Source organism: Podarcis cretensis (assembly GCF_951804945.1).
Source record: "Podarcis cretensis genome assembly, chromosome: 8".
Taxonomy (NCBI): domain Eukaryota; kingdom Metazoa; phylum Chordata; class Lepidosauria; order Squamata; family Lacertidae; genus Podarcis; species Podarcis cretensis.
Window position 1 is genome coordinate 81,285,070 of NC_137177.1, and position 15,384 is coordinate 81,300,453.

The window sequence follows — 15,384 nt, forward strand, 5'->3', positions numbered from 1 at the left end:
CAGGATATTTGCATTGGGTCACCCCAAATTCACCATCAGATCATATAGCATGTCCATGGCTACAGCCTGCACCAAAAAAAATCATGCACTCACTGTTGTGTGGGGCCATAATGGTGCAAAAACGTGGCTACAAAGCATGGATCCTCAGGATTTTTGCATTGGGTCACCCCAAATTCACCATCAGATCACATGTCTGTGGCCACAGCATGAACCACAAAAATCATACATCCACTGTTTCGTTCAGAATATTTTTTTTCTTGTTTTCCTCCTCTACAAACCAGGTGCGTCTTATGGTCAGGTGCATCTTATGGAGCAAAAAATACGGTGCCGGTATACGCCTATAGTTGTGAGATCACAATCAGCACCATTCCCGTCCTGCTGCGGTTCAGTTCCCACCGAGCGCTGCATCACCCCTTCTCACCGTCTGTTATTTAATATAACTTAGCTGTGATTCCAGGACTAGATGTCCCTTGAGGTCCCTTCCAACTCTACAATTCTATGATTTACATAATTATTTCTGCATGCTACAAATTTAGCGTCGCTAATGACATGGTTATTTCCTCACTTGCTGATTATGACAAAAACATCAAAACAACATGAAGAAATAAGTCATTAATTGCGTATCGGTTGTTGACTTCTTTTAAAAAAAGAAACAAAATAAAACACAATGTTTTGAGAGAGTAACAATCACCTACACCCCCTACGATCTAGTTTTGGTTCCTGCCATAGCCTTAGGCAAAGTTTTTTTGCTGCTACTTGCATCAAAAGCTCAGTCAAAACCAAACTGCCTGCTTTTGTTCAAGGCATGCAGAGATCAGAGCAGCCAGAAGGATATGGATTAAGAAACTTCCACAGTGCCTGACTGCAGCTTTGCAAGACGACTCAAGAGGTTGAAACCAACTACCGTATTTTTCGCTCTATAAGACGCACCAGACCACAAGACGCACCTAGTTTTCGGAGGAGGAAAACAAGAAAAAAAATATTCTGAATCTCAGAAGCCAGAACAGCAAGAGGGATCGCTGCGCAGTGAAAGCAGCAATCCCTCTTGCTGTTCTGGCTTCTGGGATAGCTGTGCAGCCTGCATTCGCTCCATAAGACGCACACACATTTCCCCTTACTTTTTAGGAGGGAAAAAGTGAGTCTTATAGAGCAAAAAATACGGTACTTACAGCAGCCCCACTGAAAATAATGGAACTAAGTAAGTAGTGCCCACTCATTTCAAAGGGTCCATTCAATTATTACCATTTATATCGCGTCCTTCCTTCTGAAGGCGCCCAGGACAGCAAGCATTTTTAAAAATTATCAAATAAAATCATTTAATAAAATCTTGCAAGACACTTCTCCATCTCCTTTCCCAGATGCTCACCTAGGGCTCCATTCAGGTTTTGAAATATCCGACACCTGTGATCCAAAGTGATATTGATATTCGCCTATGGGGGAGACAAAATAAAATAGAAATCACCTTATCGTAAGAGCTGGAAAAGGGGTTTTGAAAGGCCGTGAAGCCTGGTTCTTCTCTCTAAAGGTAGAGCAAAATGTCTGTTCACACCAGACAGGTACAAATCGTGGGCCACCAGGTCATTTCAATACTGTCCGCTGGTGCGTGGTGGGTTTTTAAATTTGCAAAGAGCTCCAGCAAAGGAACAACTTTCAGCTCCCTATTGTTCTTTAGAAGCCTTATCTACCCCACACCTGACATCCTTATGGGTCAAATGATGAGCATCCTGGTGGCCAAGGTTGGCTGACGGGCCACAGGTTCCCAAACAAGTAGCTTTATTTCATTACATATAGATAATTTAGGGGTTGTTTGAGCACCCAATAGCTTGTTTTATGTTTTATGTGTATTAGATTGATTGTAAATAAAATATTCATTTTTATTAAAAAGGGGAGAAAGTAACTACATTTTTAAAAGCGCGCCTGGCACATATGCACACAGCTTCTCTGCACCCTGAATTTACCCGTTTTTCTGGATCCAAGAAGACTTTCGTATAAAACAGCTGGTCGCTATCACTGTCAAGACCCTCCCAATCTGCTACAAGCTTGTAGAGGTGTGAAGCGTAGCCTATGAACCCTGTCAGGAATAGAGAGAGAGAGAGACGGAGAGAGAATTAACTTTCCCTTTTTTGCCTTCAAGGTCAAGAAACATTCCAGGCCACATTAAATACCTAAATGCAAGTGTCAACAACTCTGGTTTCTAAAGAATAAGAAATACCGTATTTTTCGCTCCATAAGACACACCAGACCATAAGGCACACCTAGTTTTTGGAGGAGGAAAACAAGAAAAAAAATATTCTGAATCCCAGAAGCCAGAACAGGAAGAGGGATCTGGCTTCTGGGATAGCCTCTAGCTTTCCTGGCTTCTGGGACAGCCACGCCAAGCCTCTTCAGGGCACCGGGATGAAGGCTCCCCCTGCTCGGAAGGGACTAAGGCAGAAGCCAGGACAGGAAGCGGGATCGCTGCACAGCGATGCCTCTTGCTGTCCTGGCTTCTGGGACAGCCGCACGCAGCCTCTTCCGGGCAGCGGGATGAAGGCTCCCCCTGCCCGAAGAGGCTGCACGTGGCTAAGGTAGAAGCCAAGAGAGGTGCTTCGCTGAAGGGGCGCTGCGCAGAGAGCGAGAGCTGTGCGGCGCCCCTTCAGTCAAGTGGGAGGAGAAACAGAAGGAGAGGCGCTGCGCAGAGAGGGAGAGCTGCGCAGCACCCCTTCAGCGAAGCGGGAGGAGGAACAGAAGGGGCTCTGTTCCTCCTCCCGCTTCACTGAAGGGGTGCTGTGCAGCTCTCCCTCTCTGCTCAGTGCCATTTGCTCCATAAGATGCACTAACATTTCCCCTTACTTTTTAGGAGGAAAAAAGTGAGTCTTATGGAGCGAAAAATACAGTAAGTTCATATTGATCTGCAAGAGAAGTGTGCATAAGAACATAAGAAGTGCCTTCAGCTGAATCAGGCCAATGGCCCATCTAGGCCAGCCTCTGGTTCTCACAGTGGCCAACTAGATGCCTCTGGAAAGCCCTCTAGGAGGACCTGAGCACAAGAGCCCTCTCCCCTGTGATTTCTCATGGTGTTCGGAAGCATTGCTGCCTCTGATTGTGCAGGCAGAGCATAGCCATTGTGGTTAGTAGCCATCAAGAGTTCTCTACTCATCCATGAATTTGTCCAATCCTCTTTTAAAGCCATCTAGGTTGCTAGACATTGGGACACGGGTGGCGCTGTGGGTTAAACCACAGAGCCTAGGACTTGCCGATCAGAAGGTCGGCGGTTCGAATCCCTGCAACGGGGTGAGCTCCCATTGCTTGCTCCTGCCAACCTAGCAGTTTGAAAACACGTCAAAGTGCAAGTAGATAAATAGGTACCACTCCGGCAGGAAGGTAAACGGCGTTTCCGTGCGCTGCTCTGGTTCGCCAGAAGCGGCTTAGTCATGCTGGCCACATGACCCGGAAGCTGTACGTCGGCTCCCTCGGCCAATAAAGCGAGATGGGCGCCACAACCCCAGAGTCGGCCACGACTGGACCTAATGGTCAGGGGTCCCTTTACCTTTACTAGGTGGCTAGACATCACTGCCTCCTGTAGGAGCCAGTTCCATGGAGACCTCAGTGCTATGCAGAACTCTTCATCATTAAGCAAAAGTGTTTTGTTTTTTTAAGAAGTCAGAAAAGGGACTACTACCTAAAGTAATTAAGAATCGTTGCTTTTTTTTAAAAAAAAAAAAGCCTACATCTTTCTCAGGGTAGAAGCACAGTCCGAACTTACCTCGCTTTTGGTTCTGCTTAGACAAGGCGTTCTGTGTTAACTGGAAATGTTCTATTTCTGTATTAGTTGGTTGAAGGAAATGTATATCCCTTCAGCCATTTTGCAGTAATGATTATTTAGTTCAGGGAGAAGACGGTATCCTTTGCAGACTTTCATTGTGCACCCAGAAAGGCATAAGCTCCCAGATCTCATTATTACGAAGCACTAGAAGGAACGTTCCTAAATTTTGGACACTGTAGATCTGTCCTGTTCTGGTGCATGCAATGTCTTTTGTTCTGTAGCTGTGTGATTTGTGCTTATGCTGTATTGTGATTGCCGTAGCCTATAAACAATAACATGTATTGAATGGAACTGAATTATTATGAAGCAAACTCTCAAAACCCATTGGCTCACATGGTGACTCACCAGTACCCAAACTGTGGTACTGACTCCCGCAGGAGCCAATAAGGCCCACCAACTTGGATGGCTTGAAAAGAAGATTAGACAAATACAAAACAGCCACTGATGGCTACTAGCAGGTGCAGGATGCCTCGGTGAGGCTCCTTACGGGGTCCTTGCCACGGGATCACATTCATCCAGTGCTTTACCAACTGCACTGGCTCCCGGTGGAGTACAGGGTCAGGTTTAAGGTGCTGGTTTTGACCTTTAAAGCCCTATGCGGCCTGGGACCAATGTACCTACGGGACTGCTTCTCCTAGTATGCCCTGTGGAGGACCTTAAGGTCCACGAATGACAATATTTTGGAGGTCCCAGGTCGCAAGGTGATTAGATTGGTCTTAACTAGGGCCAGGGCCTTTTCAGTACTGGCCCCGACTTGGTGGAACGCTCTGTCACAAGAGACCAGGGCCCTGCGGGACTTGACATCTTTCCGCAGGGCCTGCAAGACAGAGCTGTTCCGCCTGGCCTTTGGTTTGGACACAGTCTGACCCTTATGTTGCCCTCCCCTTATGGTCTTGATCTATCGGCTACTTTTAAAATGAGGCTGCATTTTAAACTGCATTTTAACCTGTATTTTAAATTGGTTCCCCCCCCCCTTATGTTTTTACTGTGATTTTATTGGTGTTAGCCGCCCTGAGCCCGGCTCTGGCCAGGGAGGGCAGGGTATAAATAAAATTGTTTATTTTTATTATTATTATAGCTACAATGGCTGTGCTCTGCCTACATGGCTGGAGGCAGCAAAGCTTCTGATTACCAGTTGCTGGAAAACACAGGAAGGGAGAAAGTGCTCATGCTTGGGATTTTTTTCTTCTTGTGTTCTTGTGTTTTGAAACTTGAACCCAATTCCTGCTCTCTCATTCCTTTTCCCCCCAATTTTTTTTATTGAATTTCCAAAAATTTTCAACAAACAAACGAACATAAATTATAACTGTATTTAATCCAATCTTAGCAACATTGTTAAGTGACTTCCTCTAATTCCCCTGGCTGAATTTCAGTGTATATCATTGTAACAGTTTTCCCAAACCAGTTTTCTCATAAAATTAACTTAATGACTTAACATCTTTCTTTCTTTTCATTTTAACTTTAAACATATTAGTCTCTAACATCCCATATTTAAATCCTAAGCTAATCTGGTGTTTGCAAGTTTTTTCCAATTAAATTATCTTAACATATTTAACTAAATAGTCTTTAAATTTCAACCATTCCACCTGCTCTCTCATTCCTGGTTACTCCTCCAATGCTCCACGCCACTGCTCCAGTCCCTCTTACCTCCGGATCCGAGGAATCGCTTCCCTTCCTGGACCTGGGGGTACTTTGCTTCCAGCCTCCGGTCGGGGTAAATTAGGGTCTCCGATGAGAAGACGACTTTGGCCTTAGCTTGCCTGAATTTCTTCAGGAGTTCTGCTGGGCCTGAAGCAAATATGACGTCATAGCTGCAGGGGAGGAAACAGGGAGGAAAGAGCAGGAAGAAGAATTCAAAGAGGTGCTTCTGCTGGGAAAGGTATAAAAGTTATTTTTCCTTACTGGTCCATGACAAGGGAGGCTTAGTTATGAGGTGGGTCCCTCTGGATTTTGCTGAGCTACAACTCCCACCAGCCTCTGCAAACACGGCCAGTGGCCAGGGATGATGGGAGTTGTAGCGTAGCAACATCTGGAGCATGAATAATAATAATAATAATAATAATAATAATAATAATAATAATAATAATAATAATAATAATTTATTATTTATACCCCGCCCATCTGGCTGGGTTTCCCCAGCCACTCTGGGCGGCTTCCAGCAAAACACTAAAATTCAATAACCTATTAAACAGTAAAAGCTTTCCTAAACAGGGCTGCCTTCAGATGTCTGCTAAAAGTTTGGTAGTTATTTTTCTCTTTGACATCTGGTGGGAGGGCGTTCCACAGGGCGGGTGCCACTGCCAAGAAGGCCCTCTGCCTGGTTCTCTGTAACTTGGCTTCTTGCAGCGAGGGAACCGCCAGAAGGCCCTCGGCGCTGGACCTCAGTGTCCGGGTAGAACGATGGGGGGTGGAGACGCTCCTTCAGGTATACTGGTCCGAGGCTGTTTAGGGCTTTAAAGGTCAGCACCAACACTTTGAATTGTGCTCGGAAACGTAAAAGGTTCTCCTACACCTGCGTTCTGGAGAATGGGATGCTGCCCCCACCAACCTGTCTGCCCTTAGCCAGCCTCCACCTGCCTGCCTTTCTTACCACCTGATCTGCATAGAGCACACTGCTTATGGTCTCCTTACCTCTCTGTGAAGAGGATGACCAAATCCTCCTTCTCTGCATATTCTTCCAAAGCGGACTTTAAGAGACGGATCTTCTGACCACCTCCTGTCGTCCTTTTATTCTCTCCTCCATGCCACTCCTCTCCTAATCCTAGGACCTAGAGGGTGAAAGCAGATTTGCAATGAAGCCTTTCTTTGCCCAAGTTCTCTGCTTCAACGGGTTAGCACCTGTGCATTTTAAATAATAATAATAATAATAATAATAATAATAATAATAATAATAATAATAATTTATTATTTATACCCCGCCCATCTGGCTGAGTTTCCCCAGCCACTCTGGGCGGCTCCCAATCAAGTGTAAAAAACAGTACAGTGTTAAATATTAAAAACTTCCCTTCAGATGTCTTTTAAAGATAGGATAGCTGCTTATTTCCTTCACATTTGAAGGGAGGGCGTTCCACAGGGCGGGTGCCACTACCGAGAAGGCCCTCTGTCTGGTTCCCTGTAACCTCACTTCTCGCAATGAGGGAACCGCCAGAAGGCCCTCGGAGCTGGACCTCAGTGTCCGGGCTGAACGATGGGGGTGGAGACGCTCCTTCAGGTATACTGGACCGAGGCCGTTTAGGGCTTTAAAGGTCAGCACCAACACTTTGAATTGTGCTCAGAAACGTACTGGGAGTCCAAAGGTAGCAATTTCATTCCCATACTGCTGGGCAGGAAGACAGCTGTCAAATTTTCTATGGATCTTTAAACCAAAACATTTGGAACTGTGTCTTTAAATCACACATCATGCACAGAACATTAACACAGTATGCTGACAAGGCATATTGTGTAATGTGAAATGAGTTGGGCTTTGAATGTGAGATGAAAGCTGCATGGAGGTCTTTCCTTAAGGCAAATGCCACAACCTAGTGATAGAGCATCTGCTTTGAAAGCAGAAGGTTCCAGGTTGAACCCACAGCATCTTTAGCTAGGGCTAGGAATAAGGTTACCAGATTTTATTCAATGAATCCGGTGACACTTTTCAACTTCAATGGATTTTGTATGGGGACTGATTTGTAAATCCGGGGACTGTCCCCGGGAAACGGGGGCATCTGGTAACCTTAGCTAGAAATGCCCCCTGCCTGAAACCCCAGAGAGCTGCTGCCAGTCCGTGTAGACAACATGGAGCTAGATGACTACGGTAAATTGATTGGAAATTAGTATTGGAAAACTGCTACAATGAGATATATGGATTCGAGGGATTCGAATCCATCGAGGAAGTCATCTGACAATGGTAACAAAAATATGATTATAACAGGATAAACGTTTGTATGCTTGTTTGTTTTTTATATAGTAATGTTTTTTCATTTTTGTTTATGTTTGGAAGAAATTTGGAAAACCAATATTTTTTTTTAAAAAAAACCCAAAACATGGAGCTATATGGACCAATGGGTCTGACTTCCTGTCCCACTTCTTGTGTCATTATTTCCACGTAACTCAAAATCTCCTGGCATCACCTTGACATTGTAGTTGAAGAACTGGGCTGATCTTCTGAACCGTTTGAATCCTTCCGTCTCCTTGGTGGCAACAGTAAGAACCAATAAATTATCTGGATGGAGGAGGAAGAAGGAAAATTTAGGTAGTCATCTCCCAGTCAAGAAGGTCCTACTTTTACTCAATCAAAGGTAAGAATATAAAGAAGAGCCCTAAACCACAGAGCCTAGGACTTGCCGATCAGAAGGTCGGCGGTTCGAATCACCTCAACGGGGTGAGCTCCCATTGCTCGGTCCCTACTCCTGCCAACCTAGCAGTTCAAAAGCACGTCAAAGTGCAAGTAAATAAATAGGTACCGCTTCGGAGGGAAGGTAAACGGTGTTTCCATGCGCTGCTTTGGTTCGCCAGAACCGGCTTAGTCATGCTGGCCACATGACCCGGAAGCTGTACGCCGGCTCCCTTGGCCAATAAAGCGAGATGAGCGCCGCAACCCCAGAGTCGGCCACGACTGGACCTAATGGTCAGGGGTCCCTTTACCTTTTACCTTACCAGAAATTAAAGAATTCAGTAGGCTATTAAGAGCTGAGACAGAATCTCTAGTGGCAGTCAATGACACTAAAGGCTTGGTTCCTTGTTGATGTCAAATGAGCCTCACCAAGTCAGGGAATGACCAGTGACACTCCAGATGATCTCAATGATCATGCCAGGATATAAGGGTTCAGGCAGTCCCTGAAACTGAGAGCCAGTGCAATTCTTGGCTCTCTTCCATTGAAAAGCTCCCCTGCTACTGTTTGGGCAGTTGAAAAGAAGAGTTAGTTGCGAATATTTTTTCAGGGGGGAGGGGGATGGGACCTTTCAGAAACAAAGCCTGCTGTACCAAAGCCTTTCAAAGAAGGCTAGAGAAGAGGAACCAAACCAAACAGGAAGCGCTCAAAGCATCAAGGAGCGGAAAGCTTATCTGCACATCTGAGACAGCCTGCTTGTCAACTTGGATTAAAGGGGAGGGGAACGAAAGTTTACCTTTGATTTCACATGGGCAAATCTCCCGTTCAAGGGCTCCTTTTCTGACCATTATGCAAGCGTAACAGACCAGTGACTTTGGCCCTGCATCTGAGCAGGCTACTGTTGTGTTTTGACTCCTGCGGCCTGCTCTTACAGCCCCTGGCAATCACGTTCTGCCTTCCAGATGTCATCCAGACTAAATATAATGCAACTCTCCTCTCCCCATATCCCCTTTCATGCCTACTTAGAAGGGAAGGTGGGAGGAGGGGAAAGTATCAAAAATTCTGCAATCTCCATTTGGTTCCATGGGTTATTAAGCGGAGAAGACAGCTACTGATGGAGAGGACTATCAGTGGCTACTGACCAAGATGCCTATAGCTCTGCCTCCACAGTTGCTGGAAACTTCAGGATGCCCATGTGCTCAAATCCTGCTTGGGGGCTTCCAACAGACACCTGCCTGGCCACTGTGTTGACAGGATGCTGGACTAGATGGGCCACTGCAGCTCTTCTTATGTTCTTACAGAAGCAAATATTTGTGGGTTGCGGATGGACACTGGAGGATGGCCCATGAGGGCACATGGGGCACTGCCACACCACTGTCAAACTTACTCCACCCACCTGCCAGCCCAGGAGGTGGCCCTGCCTGCCAGCGTCTTTCTCCTTTGTCTCAGTGTTGCTCTGGCACCCCCTACTGCTGGGCTCCCCACCTTCTGCCCCATCAGTTTCAATGGGCGCCAACCACCAGTGTGGGTGGGTACAAAAAGAGACCCTCTGAAATGAGAGTCTTGCACAAAATCACTTTCCCAACAAAATGCTGCAAAGGCAAAGCTGAGAGGCAGCTGTGGGGAAAGGATCCAGGAAAGTGTACAGCTGTAAAGACCCTAGAAAGGTGTTTAAGCCCCGCTGTCGGATTTCTTCCACGTTCCCAAATGCCCTTTCCAGCGTTCCATGCAGAAACATGCTCCAGCCAGGAACGCTATTGCTCCCAAGTGCCCAGTTAATGCTTCCTGCAGGTCCAGGAAATGCACCCAGATGTAGCAGCAAACAACATCTGGTGTGTCAATCAGGAGGATCAGTGACACCGGATATGTAAGGAACAGGCTATTGCATTGTGCTTTGGGAGATGCGCATGCATATCTAACATTCTAAAATCTGCTGACGTTGCCTGAATGCATTCTCCAACACACTGGCCATGCAGAATTTGATCTCCTGGGGAAGAGAGAGAAGGCAGTAAATATATTATGATTTTTTTTATTGGAAAGGACCGTAGCTCAGTGGCAGAGCACCTGCTTTGCATGCAGAAGGTCCCGGGTTCAATCTCCAGCATCTCCAGGCTGAGAAAGACTCCAGTCTGCAACAACCCTAAGAACAGCCTGCTGGATCAGGCCAATGGCCCATCTATTCCTGGTATGTCCCACGAAGGACCTTACGGTCTTCAAATAAAAACATCCTGGAGATCCTGGGCCACAAGGAGGTTAGGCTGGCCTCAACCAGAGCCAGGGCCTTTTTGGCCGTGGCCCCGATCTGGTGGAACGCTCTGTCACAAGAGACTAGGGCCCTGCGGGACTTGACATCTTTCTGCAGGGCCTGCAAGACAGAGCTGTTCCACCAGGCCTTTGGCCAGGGCACAGTCTGACCCCCTCCTTCGGTAATCCTCACAGAACTCTAGCCCAATGGTTGCCATTAATTTGATTTTGAATTGATTTTAGAATGAATTGATTTTAGAATGCATTTCAATTAATTGATTGTGATTTTATGTAAACTGTGTTACTTTTATTGTTGTTGGTTGCTCTGAGCCTGGCTTTGGCTGGGGAGGGCGGGATATAAATAAATTATTATTATTATTATTATTATTATTATTATTATTATTATTATTCCAGCATCTTGTTATCACAGTGGCTGATCGGATGCCTGTTGGAAACCTGCAATCAGGATCTGAGCACAAGAGTACCCTCCCCACCTGCAGTTTCCAGCAACTGGTATCCAGAATCTCTTAAATAAAAACCCCCGGAAGGCTGCAACCAATCAGTGTAGAGTCAGCTTGGGCCAGGTGTTCTTGGACTACGACTCCCATCATCCTTGACTGCTGGTCCTGCTAGCCAGGTATATTGGGAGTTGTAGTCCAACAACAGCTGGAGCTCCAGCTTTGAGAAACGCTTGTGTGGAGAATACTGAGCTAGACATACCAATAGCCTGACTCAGTATGAGAAAGCTTCCTATGCCTTAAAGAGTGCCAACCGCAGCTCAGTGGCAGAGCCCCTGCCTTGCCTGCAAAACGTCCTAGGTTCAATCGTCAGCACCTCCAGGTGCAGATGAGAATATCCATTGCCTGAAACACTGGCAGTTAGTTCAGACCAGTGTTTCCTAAACTTGGGTCTCCAGCTGTTGTTGGACTACAACTCCCATCATCCCTAGCTAGCAGGACCAGTGGTCAGGAATGTTGGAAACTGTAGTCCAAAAACAGCTGGAGACCCAAATTTGGGAAACATACTGAGCTAGATGGGCCCCGCAGTCTGACTCGATATAAGGCAGTTTCCTGTGTTCCTGTATTATAGCGACTTTGCTCGAAAAAGTCGAGCCAAAATGCATTTTCAGGCCAATCCATTTTACTCTCCGTTCAACGCAACTCTGAGCCTCAAGGCAAAAGGCAGCCCGCAATAATCAGCCAGCTCCCTGACAGACCGGACAGAAGCAGCTATCATATTTCGGAGAAAAATGGTCTCACTGTGCAGACTGCCATGGAATTAGGAAAAGCACATTCCTGAATTCCTCCCTCTTCTGCACTGTAGGAGACTGACACCTGATGCTTGCCTGGCATTTGCACTCTCTGGAGGGAGGTCACTTTGAAAGAAAAGGAAAAAAAGCCCTACCATTTGCCAAAGTTGGGCTCTGCCACGCTGCTCTCCCCTAACTGTCCCTCCCACGAAACCTTTCCAAGGCATACGTGCGGAGCATGATTTCTGATGGGGCAGGGATGGGTGTCCCAGCCTTACCGTTAGGCAGAAAATTTTGTCCACTTGTTCACCATTATCTAACTCTCAGCCTTAGGTGTCAAAATAATTTGGCTTTGGGTACGATGCAACATAACAGGGGAGCAGAGGCATTTCCTGGGCTTTGCCCTGCCCTCTGGCTAAGTGCTTCTCCTCTCCTGCCTCCCCGAATCAGACATGTATGAACAGATCATTACCCCAGGTGACCAGCCAGGAAGAAAATCTTCCCTGCAGCATAAATGAATTGCAATTTAACCACCTTTTTGCTTTCTGATGCGTGGCCGCGACAGAGCTGGAAACATTTCGCCAGCAGAAAATCTAAAATATTTTTACAACCATAATTCCTGGCAGCTCCTCATTCCTCCTGAAGCGGTGTCCACGTAGGGTTGGCTGGTGGGGTTCCCTCCCCTTTGCATTTAAGAATCAGAACGGTGGATTTTTATTTTTTTGGGTCCCATTCTTATATGACAGCTTCATAAGCTGTGTTAGCTAATATGGAACATTGAGCAAGTCCTCATGCAGTGTTTTCTACAAAATAAATCTCAAACTCATACCCCAAGCACTTTGTCCTGTCCCCCACACTCACGCCCAAGTCCATTTTGTACTTTCAGGGACCAGCAACACACATTAAAAATCAGTGCGGGGACGAATCTTGCAAGGGTTTCTGTGTGTGAGAGAGATGCATCTTTCTAACTCCCTTGTATGATCTTGGTTAAACATAAGAGGAGTCTTGAAGCTGGATCAGGCCAAAGGCACATCTAGTCTGGCTTCCTGACCCCCCCACCCCCGGAAGGAAACTCCCAACAGGACCCAAGCACAAAAGCATTCCCCACACTTGTAATTCCCAGCAACTTGTATTCAGAGGCGTACCCCAAATCGGACTGCAAATACCCAAGGTCTAAATGGGGAAAACGCTTTATTTGATCTTCACCAAATTCTTGCCCAACCCAACCCTAAACAAGTTCTCTTGGGAGTAGGATCACCACAGATTTCGGCCAGAGTTTACACCCCACCTCCCCTCAAAAGCGTACGGCGGTTCTCTATTCCACATTAACCAGCATGGAGTAAAAAGGCCTGAACTTTTGTGCAAAATCGTAAATTCAGCATCCTGCACTCTCAGTGGCCAAATATTGGTGGGCAATCCAGTGCCCCTCAGGCCTGGTGAGGGTGAGGCACAAGGCAGGGAGCCCAGCCGGTAGAGCCAATGACAGGCACAGCCAACTAAATCTCGGTTTGTCTCCATGCTGAGGGGAGAAAAGGGGTGCCAAGCCAGCTCCCCCAGGATGTGGGGCGCTGCCTGGGTTTTCCAGCTCGGAGACTTACCGTCCTGTCGCTTGGCTCCTCCGTGGGTGCCCTGGGCGGCGAAGAAGAGCAGGACCAGCAGCATCTGGGACCGGAGGGGCATCGTGGGAACGGTGCTGCTTCGGGGGCGAAAGTGACTCTCACTTTTCGCGGGGGAGAAGGAAAGGCATCTGGGATGCAACTGCCCAAGTCCCTCCCAGCCGTCCCGGGGCTGCTGTGCCACGCAATAAATAACGCCCCTCCGGAGGGGAGCTCCTCCTCTCTTTCTTTAGCTCAGCCCCACCGTATCCTGCCCACCCCACTTTCGTTTCTGCCCCCCTGGATCACCGAGATCCCGGGCAGGGATGCAGCTCAGGGGCAGAGCTCCTGCTTTGCACGCAGAAGATCCCGCTCCGGCAGCATCTCCAGGAAGAGCTGCGGAAAGCCGCCGCCGCCGCCGCTGCCAGTCAGTGTCGACAATACTGAGCTCGGTGGAGCAAGAAAATGGCAGAGCTCCCGGCCCGCATGTAGAAAAGCCCCAGATTCAGTCCTCAGCATCTTCCAGGCAGGACTTGGGACTGTCCCCTGGCTGAAAACCAAGAAAGCAGCTGCCTGTCATTGTCGACAATGCAGAGCTAGGGTCTGACTCTGTATAAGGCAGCTTCTTCATCTCAAGGCAGCCCACGTTGGGCAAAAGATTCCTGCATTGCACGGGGTCGGACTAGATGACCCTGGGGATGGGATGGATCCCGTCCAGCTCTACAATTCCATGATTCTGCGCTTTGCACCTAGAAGGTCCCGGGTTCAATCCCCAGCAGCATCTTCAGGAAGGGCTGGGAAAAGACTCCCTGTCTGAAAAATGCTCCTGCTGTGGAAACGGGCACTCTGCAGATGCCCAGAGGCACGTTGACCATAGTCTTCCTTTAAAATAAAAATTAAAAAATCCTGCGGGCGGCGGCGGCGGCGGCAGCAGCAGGAGGAGCTGCGCCAGCCGCGGGATCCGCCTGACGGCCGGGGCTTGCCCTTCCCGCTGGGCCGTCACTCAGCCGCCCCCGCCCCGCCTCGCCGTTCACGAGAGAGCCCGTCCTGCTGAGGCGAAGCCAGCGCCTCGCTCCGCGGCCGGGAAGAAGCCGCCCAACCCCCGCTCCGCCCTTGCGTCCTTCGTTCCGAGAGAGCCGCCGCCGCCGAGCGGGCAGGCGGGCGGGCGGGCGGGCGAGCGAGCCGAGGCCGCGCGCTGCTGGTGGGGCGAGCGCGACTGACTAGGCCTCGGAGCCGGGGCCTCGCGTAGCCGCGCCGCCCGGGGGCCATGAGGTAGCGGGCGGGCTGGCGGCGAGCGGCGTCCCGCTGTCTCCTTGCACCTGACTGCTCTGCCCCCTCGCCGTCCTCCATGTGGATGCAGCAGCGGCTGAAGGGGCTGCCGGGCCTGCTGTCGAGCAGCTGGGCGAGGCGCCTGCTGGCCCTGCTGGGCTTCCTGCTGGTGGCCTACTGGTACCTCGGAGGGGCCTGGCCTCGACTCCTGCCCTGGAGTTCCCGGCAGCCGCCCGGGGGCGCGGCGGGGCTCTGCCTGCAGGCCGAGACGCGGGCCTGGCAGGCCTGGGCGCAGCAAGGGGAAGCCAGGCTGCTGCCCCAGGCCCCCGGGCACCCGGCGGGCAGCGACGATGCCAGCTCCCCACCTGCCCTGGTGGGCAACGGCTACCTGCTGCTGGACGCCACAGCCAACCGGCTCTGGGTGGCAGCCTCGGCAGGGAAAGGCCCAGCGCCCACTTTGGCCCACGCCACCGAATACGCCGCCTTGGCGCAGCTCCGGCCACCGGCTAACGCTGTCGCCGAAGTGGGGGCTGCCGTGGCCATGCTGAAGGAAGGCGCTGTCCGTTGGGCCCGGTGTGTCCAGACCGGGCCGGCAGCCTCCGAGGCGGCCGGTGGGGGCTGCGTCACCATCCGGGAGGAGCTGCTAGCCCACCGCGGGCGCCCCCACCTCTACCTGCAGCGAGTATCCATCGCCAACCCCACTGACCGCTTGGTGGCCTTTGAGGTGACCGGCCCGGCCTCGGCCGCCTCCGGGGGAAACGGCGGCGGGAAGTTCATCACCAGCATGGAGAAGTCGGGAGACCGGCAGTTCTTCCTCTCCTCTGGGCGGGTGCTGCAGCCCGTGGGCGACAAGGTGGTCCTGGTGGTGGTGGCGGCCAAGAAGCTGGTCAACCGGGTGCAGGTGGCGCCCAA

At 49.5% G+C, this 15,384-nt stretch overlaps 3 protein-coding genes and 1 long non-coding RNA gene across 5 annotated transcripts in view; 3 read left to right on the forward strand and 1 right to left on the reverse strand.

Annotated features, from left to right (window-relative positions):
• Positions 1–13,361, reverse strand: part of PLOD1 (procollagen-lysine,2-oxoglutarate 5-dioxygenase 1) — a 41,452-nt gene extending 28,091 nt beyond the window's left edge. The window contains exons 1-6 of the mRNA XM_079986936.1: positions 13,207–13,361; positions 7,915–8,006; positions 6,437–6,573; positions 5,453–5,616; positions 1,959–2,071; positions 1,367–1,430 (exon numbers count right to left, since the gene is read on the reverse strand). Of these exons, the coding sequence (XP_079843062.1) occupies positions 1,367–1,430; positions 1,959–2,071; positions 5,453–5,616; positions 6,437–6,573; positions 7,915–8,006; positions 13,207–13,288 (652 nt within the window). The 5' untranslated portion in view covers positions 13,289–13,361. The remainder of the gene's footprint in view (positions 1–1,366; positions 1,431–1,958; positions 2,072–5,452; positions 5,617–6,436; positions 6,574–7,914; positions 8,007–13,206) is intronic.
• LDLRAD2 (low density lipoprotein receptor class A domain containing 2) overlaps positions 1–15,384 on the forward strand; it is a 790,445-nt gene that overhangs the window by 160,618 nt on the left and 614,443 nt on the right. The window lies entirely within an intron of this gene.
• LOC307222282 lies at positions 7,978–10,918 on the forward strand. The gene is made up of 2 exons (XR_013841717.1): positions 7,978–8,082; positions 10,774–10,918. It is a non-coding gene; the product is annotated as an uncharacterized lncRNA (long non-coding RNA).
• Positions 14,514–15,384, forward strand: part of KIAA2013 — an 8,268-nt gene continuing 7,397 nt past the window's right edge. The window contains exon 1 of the mRNA XM_079986991.1: positions 14,514–15,384. Coding sequence (XP_079843117.1) covers positions 14,552–15,384 — 833 coding nt within the window. The 5' untranslated portion in view covers positions 14,514–14,551.